Source organism: Apis dorsata, unplaced genomic scaffold (genome assembly GCF_000469605.1).
Source record: "Apis dorsata unplaced genomic scaffold, Apis dorsata 1.3 scaffold_165, whole genome shotgun sequence".
In the NCBI taxonomy this organism is placed as follows: domain Eukaryota; kingdom Metazoa; phylum Arthropoda; class Insecta; order Hymenoptera; family Apidae; genus Apis; species Apis dorsata.
In genome coordinates, this window is record NW_006263454.1 from 724,727 (window position 1) to 733,532 (window position 8,806).

The 8,806-nt window shown below is 33.7% G+C and overlaps 1 protein-coding gene across 1 annotated transcript in view; it reads right to left on the bottom strand.

Moving 5' to 3' along the window:
- Nucleotides 1–1,827: 1,827 nt before the first annotated feature.
- LOC102676321 (dystroglycan-like) overlaps nt 1,828–8,806 on the bottom strand; it is a 69,938-nt gene continuing 62,959 nt past the window's right edge. The window contains 11 exon segments of the mRNA XM_031509643.1: nt 1,828–4,017; nt 4,110–4,790; nt 4,874–5,063; nt 5,156–5,392; nt 5,463–5,624; nt 5,685–5,880; nt 5,997–6,526; nt 7,113–7,583; nt 8,111–8,206; nt 8,290–8,682; nt 8,684–8,728. Coding sequence (XP_031365503.1) covers nt 3,794–4,017; nt 4,110–4,790; nt 4,874–5,063; nt 5,156–5,392; nt 5,463–5,624; nt 5,685–5,880; nt 5,997–6,526; nt 7,113–7,583; nt 8,111–8,206; nt 8,290–8,682; nt 8,684–8,728 — 3,225 coding nt within the window. The 3' untranslated portion in view covers nt 1,828–3,793.

Here is an 8,806-nt window from a genome sequence, read left to right on the forward strand (position 1 = left end):
ATTGTACACAAAATTATAATCAATTTTATTTATTTAATAAATGTATAATAAAGATAAATAAAGCCTGGTATTCTAAAATGATTTTATTAACTCTTAACTTTACACGTGTTTAATATGCAGTACTTGTCAGAAATATTTGTATATGCGTGTATCTGTGTATGTGTGTGTTAATCAACGTTCTTTTATTTATCGTTGACGATATCATTCGAAAAGATGACCGTTAACGAAATACGATATCTTTTCGATCGTAGAAATCGAAGGAAGGACATTTTTACCTGGCCAAGCTCCTATCCGGAATTCTATTGAAACGAATAACGAACAAAAATAATTTTTGATAAGTATTATTCTTATGTATATACCATTATGTATATAAGAAATTGTTTATACGTAATGTGATAATTTCTCCTTTCTCGTTTCTCTCTTTGAAGTGGAACTTTTTTGTTTATTCATGTCCTTTAGGAATCGATCGAATTCTACAATCTTTATTTTATTTCCTTGTCGTAATTTTTTTCGTTTCTTCATTGTTGTTTCCTCATTGTCTTTTGTACAAAATACTTTCGAATCACCCTTCATCTTTGTTTTTCGTAGGACAAAAAAGAAACCGAATTTCTTAAAGTTTTCTAGATGACAATTGTTTTCTTATTTTCATTTTCATCAGACCTAACCTCTTTTTTTCTTTACATTTTTTCTTCCATTCTCCGTATTTTATAAATATCGTACATATTTATCATACATATTCGTCGTTTCTGTCACAGTAACACAATTGTAGCGCATGAAAATTATGCGATGATATGATTAAAAGCATGATATGAATTCTCTTGCTTATCGCAGGTCACAGATCAGAGATTCAGAAAGTTGTCTTTAAATGGTATTTCGCAATCGATTATACACGATTGATATATTCTCTTCCACGATTCGAACTTCTTTTATTTTCATTTATTTTCTTTTCATTGTATATTTTTTTTCTTTTTTGTAAAAAAAGATTTCAATCTTTTTTTTTTTTTTTTTTTAAAAAAAAATTTCAATCTTTTTTTTTTTTTTTTTAAAAAAAAATTTCAATCTTTTTTTTTTTTTTTTTAAAAAAAAATTTCAATCTTTTTTTTTTTTTTTTTAAAAAAAAATTTCAATCTTTTTTTTTTTTTTTTTAAAGATAGCTCGAGCGTGGTTTGTCTCGTCGATCCATGACATTTTAATTTTCTTGAACAGTTGATACACTAAAACATGATACAAAAATAGAAAATACTCCCAAGATTTTTAATTCGTGTGATATATCGCAACGAGTTTGTAATATCTTGTTCGTTTCATGAGAACGCAACGTTACTTCATGGAGTAAAATACCTATATCTGTTCGATATATTCTGCGATAAACAAGACGCGATGAAAATGAATTCAAGAGATAGTCGCGTGTTAATATACTTACATCTTCTACATTATAAAGATGTGAATTAATAGTATTATATATTATATTGTAATTTAGCTTGCATACGAAACATCCGTTTATCATTCTACATACACAATTATCATCATTCATACCAAGTTTTAATAGGAGTGACCCCAAATTTGTAGATTTATTAAATACCTATTCATTTTACGAAAAAGTGAATGAACGGAGCCTTCAAATTCGAGGTACGCGAAAGATATCATATTTTTTTCTTTTTCTTTTCTATTCCCTTTTTTCATCTTTTCTTTCGATTTCTCGCATTATTTCCTTCTTCTTTTAAAAAATATCAGGAAATTATCGAGGTATTGAAGAAACGGCAATGCGTACATACCCGTATCCCACGAAAAAAATTACAATTCATATTTTTTCTATTTTTTTTTTTTTTAATTTATTCATTCATTGAAATTAGTCAGAATTCTTCTTTGCAACAGAGCAGTTTGTTAGATTATAAAATTATTCTTATAAAAAAATGCGTATGCGCCGAAGGATGTACGGGTGTTTACGCTTGTTTGTATATGTTAAAAAGTAGGTCTTATTACTTTGTCCTTCTCTCCTTTTGTTCCATCTTATTTAATCCCATTTTTTTTTGTTTTAATTAATTAGTTTTTTGGCTTGGTAACTATATAAAATCTAAATTAAAATTAAGTTTTCAACAGATTTAGAATTATTAAAAGATAAAATTGTTTTTCAAGCTAAAAAAAATAGAAACAAAGAACTTTAAATAATAGTCACAGAATATAGTTATAATTAAAAAAAAGAAACAATTTCTTGTCAGATTGTGCGTAAAACGAGTAGAAAGCCCGTTGTACATTGCGAATAAAAATAAAATAAAATAAAAAAATAAAAAGAGCAAGACAATGTAAATGTTATATTATATGAGGTGGATCTGGCAGTGTTTTCGAACATTGATCTAAGTAACTGCAGCAGACTGTCTATCGAACGACAAATAGGTAATATACATATTTATATATATATATATATATATATAATATATTTGTATATATTATCATTAATTTTTCTTTTATTCTGCATGGCCTACAGCGCCAATGGAAGCATTTGCTGTCACTCTGCAATGGCATATCGCGCAAACAGATATACACGATTAAGTTACGTTTTTCTTTTTTCTTTAAAAAAATCTTCACGTTTTACTAAGTTAATCGTTTAAGTCTGACAATCGATTGTCGGATGGGTCAGTTCAATAAAATCGTAGAATATTTGAAACTGATATTCGTTTCCTTTTCAATATTCCTTCCTCTTATAAAATGGACAGTATAAAAAAAATCTTGAATAACTAGCAATAAAACTATCTCATCCGACGACGAATTATCATATTTCTTTTTTTTTTATCTGGCAGCGTTATGCATTATAGGTACGTTGTAAGATTCGTTAAGTCAATAGTCTTTGATACTTGGAGACCGCATTTTTCTTTTTCTTTTTTTTTTTTTTAAACAGTAAATTGTGTTAAGTCATAGAACCATTATATGTGTTTTCATCATTCACAGCAGGATACCCTTATTGCTTAAAAAATGGCACTGATATTACTGAAATATTTAACGAGTATCATTGCTGCATATACACATTGGTTCTTTTTCCTATCCTCATATTATCAAGTAAAATACATTTCGCCCTAAACGACTTGGCTGGTTCTACAAGTTTCATAAACCTAAAACCTAAAATATCCGCTTACCCGGTCAGAGTAGTGAATCATTCTCTCTCTCCCTTTCTCTCTCTCTCTCTCTCTTTCTACAGTTTGAATTCGTTACGAAAGGCAACGCGTGATTTGTAATCCCATACACTCCCTAGAAAAAGTTTCCCGTGAAATTACAAGACGGTCGATAATGACAAAAGTACATTTGTTAAAATAAAAATAAAATGAAGAAGAAAAAGAAAAGAAATTTATGGACGATTTCCCTCTTATTTCTTTTCTTTCTCTTCCTTTAAATACCGCGGATAAATAGCGATAAATGAGTACATACATATACATATATATATACATATATATACATATATATATATATATATATGTAGATTATATAATAAAGTAAATAAAATGGGCGTGACTTTTGTTGTGAATTCTCACGAACAGATCTTTCATCTTCTCTTGTATCGTAATACCGATATATTATATATTATATATTGATATTGAATGCCGGGACGAACGAAAGCATTTTTTTTTTTCTTTTTTTTTCTTTTTTACTTAAGATTGTTGTATACGTTCAGAGATCCGCAGTTGTCGATTTTACCGGCAAGCTGAGATTTTTTCTGATAATTGGTTTGGTTTTGCGCGTGAATTGGGGAGTCTCCGAGCATCGCTAACATATATTTGCGCGTAGGCGAGTGAACCGTATTTTGTTAGGGAGGTACGTATGGAGGTGGTTTCCTGTACGTAGGAGTAGGTTTAGGACGATTCTGACGATTAGTGTCGCGATTCGTGGCGAATGGTGGAGGTGGTTGGTACGGTTCTTCGGAATTCTCCTTTGGCAACATTGGTACATCTGCACCGTCTTCGGCTTTTTGATATTCGGGAGGTGGTAACGGTGGTTTCTCTTCTTTTAAAATGACAGGAGACTTGTTACCTATAATACATGAAAATATGATGAAAAAATATGATTGTTAAAAATATGATATATTCTATTTTAATAGATGAAAATTTATAAAATATATATACCTGGATCTGGTTTTTCATCCAATTCATCTTGGAAAATAACCGGTATTCCCTTGCTACGGAAACTTTGTCTTTCGTCATCTTGTTCGCTGACACTCATTTTCCCACTACGCCTTCGTCTATAAAACACGCATGCAATGATGCCTGCTAAAATGAGCATTATGGCGATTATTATAGCTGGCAGGACGAATGTGATAAGATAATCATCGTGGAACGCCCCAACTGAAGTGGAATCGTCCACTGGTGGAACATGATTGTCACGCGAATGAACGTCTGTTAATTCGCCAAGACAAATGCCCATGGGAATCACAGTGATTTGTTTAACAGGGAATTTTAAACCCATGATCTCAAGGACTTCATCTGTAACGGATCGACGATCATTATCACTCTTAACAAGCACTGAACGCAATCTGCTAACTTCTTCATGCGCGCAATACGAGGTAGGCAAAGTTCTGTTGTGCCACGTGATTACTGTGCTACCATTTGATATGCTATGCAATGAGATTGCATTAGTATCTTTATCTTGATACAAATCACGTAACTTTTCAATAAAATTGCGCTTTTGAAGAGCAGAATGTGCAAATGATTCATATGGGATATCCAATGTCATGGAAAATTCTACTGTGTGTTGCATAAAAGGAGCAGAATGAACCACAACCACTAGGCCATCGGTGGCGCTTGCGCCTATAACAAATAGAACAAAATGTTACAAAAAATATTCATTTGTTATATATAAAAGATAAATATAGTTAATTCTGATACATTACCTTCTTTATCAGTAACTACTAATTGATATTCTTTACGTCCAACGTCACTACGCATTGGTACTCCATAAAATTCTTGATTTTTACTATCGAATTGCAACCACTCGTATGGCGGAATAGGTTTGCGTTCAATAGTTAGCAGAGACATTTTCATGTTTCTTGCAGAACCATCTTCTGCATCGTAAAAAGTATCCTAGAGTAAAATTTATATAAAAAATCATTTATATCAAAGTATATATTATGTAATGCGCTTTTTTTATATAATAATGAAATATGACGTAGTACCTCTGGTACTTTAAATACAAGTAATTGACCAACAGTGGCATTGACAAGATCCACTTGATTTCTTGGTAGTGGCGGGAAATTTGATTTAGGCTCCTGCGTGGAAACTTTTGGCACTTCTGGACGGGTCATATCTTCGCATTGCCCAATGCCTTGATAAACTACTCGTTTTACTCTAATTTCAGGAAGAAGAACATTTCTCAGCGAAGAACTAGGATCACCATTTCTATCAATCAAAACCTAATCCACAAACATGGAATTAAATTTTTTATATTATCTAAAACAATAGCAAAATAATAACTATATTTACATGTAATAAATCGTTGATATAATCTTTAGGACAATCGCTGCTTCTAGGCAAACTATCGTTGGTCCAAGTGAAAATCGCCTGATCGCGATCGATATCGACTGATCTAACAGTAATATGTCTGGTATCGCTATCTTCATATAATTCGGCTATACTTCGAATTACCTACAAACCAATAAGAATTGAATATATACTAATACAAGCTATATTATAAGAGATAAATACCTTTAGCTCCCAGTCTACGTCTGTAGGAAATTCAGTTCGCTTATCGATCCTTAAATATATACTAAATTCATGATTTACAGTCCGACTAAGCTTGTGCTGCTGTACGTGAATATCAAGTCGATCTGTCACATTTAATCCCTCGCTATCGGCAGCTACCAATTCGTAAGTCCAGGTAGAAATATCGTTCTCTAGTGGCCTATGTAATAACAACTAATTATAAATTGCGAATTTTATTGCAACGAAATTATTATTCTTAATGACAATTCATTCACCAATATTATTTCTAATGAAATATTATTTCTTGGTGCTTACAATCCATAAACTTCCTGTGTTTTTTGATTAAACTGCAACCAGTGAGTGGATTTTAACGGTGCACCTTGTAGATATAAACTTAGTCTCAAATTCCTGGTATCTCCATCTTCTATATCGCTAAACGTGTTGGCAGGTATGACATAGCTTAACGGTTTTCCAGCTGTGACAGGTATTTTCTTCAATCTTCTATCTTGTTTAGGTACAAAGTTGTGAACTTCGTACTCGGTTTCCGTGATAACTCTAGCTGGTTCAGTAGCAGCGCTGGTCGGCGCTGGAGTGGTAGTGGTCGTGGTGGTGGTTGTACTGGCAGTGGTTGGAGCCATAGTAGTAGTGGTAGTGGTGGTGGTGGTGGTTGTTGTGGTAGTTGGCGTTGTTCTCATCTGTGTCGTTATTATTGGTGTTGTAGTTGTAGTGTTATAGAATGTAACGAATGCTGTAGTTGTGGTTGTGATTGTAGTGTTCGCAGGTACTGTGACAGGTAACAGAGTACTGGATTGTTTCGTCGAGGTCATAGACGATTGTTCTGTCGGCTGGAGGCAGAAAGAAGATATTTTAATATTGTAAAAAAAAAAATTAATTATTTGTAAAGTCTCGATGCATGAAAGCATCGTGATTAAAAAATTGATAAGATCTTGAAAACTTGATCAGAAAATATTTGATCATAATATTTAGAAAATAGTACGAGAGAATCGTGCAAATTATCACTTTAAACATAATTTTCAAGTATGAAAGAGAGACAGAAATATTTGAAATAGTTTTTCAAGAAACAACGTTCCTTTTCTATGGTATTCATTACAGTTTGTATGAATTATTGTTGGTACATCCCACTTTAAAATGACTCGCATATACATATGACGCTATATTGAATTACACTTCTAAGTATAACTTTCTAATTATCATCTACGTAGTTCCATAACTAACGACAATGAGCAAAGGATATCCACACGATTCTTAACGCACGTTGCATCATTTAAAAAAGAGGAAGATGGCTTGGGTTTGGGATGTGATACAACGACCTATCGTTTGGCATACTAAAGCGACAGACTAACGTAAATCGATTCTATGCATAGCATGAACTATCGTGAACAAACGAAGCTTGAAGCATTGAAGCATTACCTCTTCCGTAGTGACATTAATGGTACCACTGGTCACATCCGTTTCCGTCCTTTCGACAACAACAGTGGTAGGGATGGTTCCAGTAGTGGTAGTGGTGGTAATGGTGCTAGAATGGGGTACAATTACCGAAGGGGGGATGGTGGTGAGTTCTGGTATAGTGACAGATGAGACATTTAAAGAATCAGTCTCCGTGTATCTGGTATTCTTCGTTGTCTCTTCGATCGTTATCTCCGATTTCTCCGGTGGCTCGGTCGATGGAACAATGATGGTCGGCATAATGGTTGCTGTTGTTGTATCTGCTATTGTTGTACTCGTTGTTGTGCTAGTAGTAGTACTAGTGGCCGTTGACGAGGGTGGTTGTTGAGTTGTTGTTGTTGTTGTTGTTGTTGTTGTCGAAGTAGTTGAGGTAGTCGTCGTGGTGGTGGTTGTTGGAGTTGTTGATGGTGGTGATGTAAGTTCAGTGGTTGTTGTCTGCGAAATCGTTAGTAGATGCGATGTACGGCACGAAAAACTTTGTTAGTTACATTATGAAGGGAGCGAAGAAGATGTAAATACAAAAAGTAAAAAAGAGAGAAAAAAAAAAAATATATGTATATATATATATATATATATATAAAGTATATGCTCTTCTTTCTCTTTCTTTCTTTCACTCTCTCTCAGGCTTTCGTTTCTGGTTTCAACAGAGATACTTCGCATTACAGCGCTTTCTATACATCGATCGATACCGCCTAAACGGCATAGAAAATGGCATAAGTCGGCATTGAACACGCAGTACCCATAGCTATACTAAGGTATTTTAAGCGCAACGATTCCCTTAAGCGATTGGCATGGCGAATGAAGGACAGAGACATAAGAATTTTCAACGAAAGCCAGTTATATAGCGATGTTCTTTTTGCTAATTTTCTTTTTCAAATATTATTTTTTTCTTGATTTAGGAAAAAGAGAATCGTGGTGACGACTTCATCACACGACTCGATTAATTTCGATCTTATACTTACAGTTGACATGGCGTCTGTAGTGGTTCTATTTAATACACTCTCTATTATGTCTGGATGAGTGTCGGGTATTATAAGATCATCGTTATCATCTTCGGTCTAAGATATAAATAAACTTTGTTAAAATGGAATAAAGTAATTTCGATTATTCGTTCGTATAAATTCGTATAAATAAATCTTACGTTCCAATCGATAGGTTCCTCCCCATGGTGATGCCTGTGAGGATGCTCCGGGGCAAGATTTTCCCTAGGATTAGTTTCGGGCATGAACGTTGGCTGTACTTGCGAGTCATCCCCATCCTCGCCGTCCTCTCCATCCTCACCATCCTCGCCATCCTCGCCATCTTCACCATCGTATTCAATATCATAATCGTAACTGTCGTAATCCGGATTACTATAATGTCCGGAACCGCTCTCTCTTCTGCTTCTTAGTAACAGGCTCGATTCCGTTTTAACGCGCCATAATAGGACCGGAAGTTGCATTACTTCCGCCAGAGTGCCATCCTTCGCTTGTTCTCGCAGATGTTTCACCAAATCTGTCTGGTGTCTCCATAAATGACCGTCACAACCGACCTTTGTAATTCAAATATACAGAATGGTTATTTTAATTGGTAATTAAAATCTTCCTTTAAAAAGGAAAAATAGGCGAGGCGTGAAGATTAAAAATTGTCGAATAATAAAAATTAATTATAAAAATCTT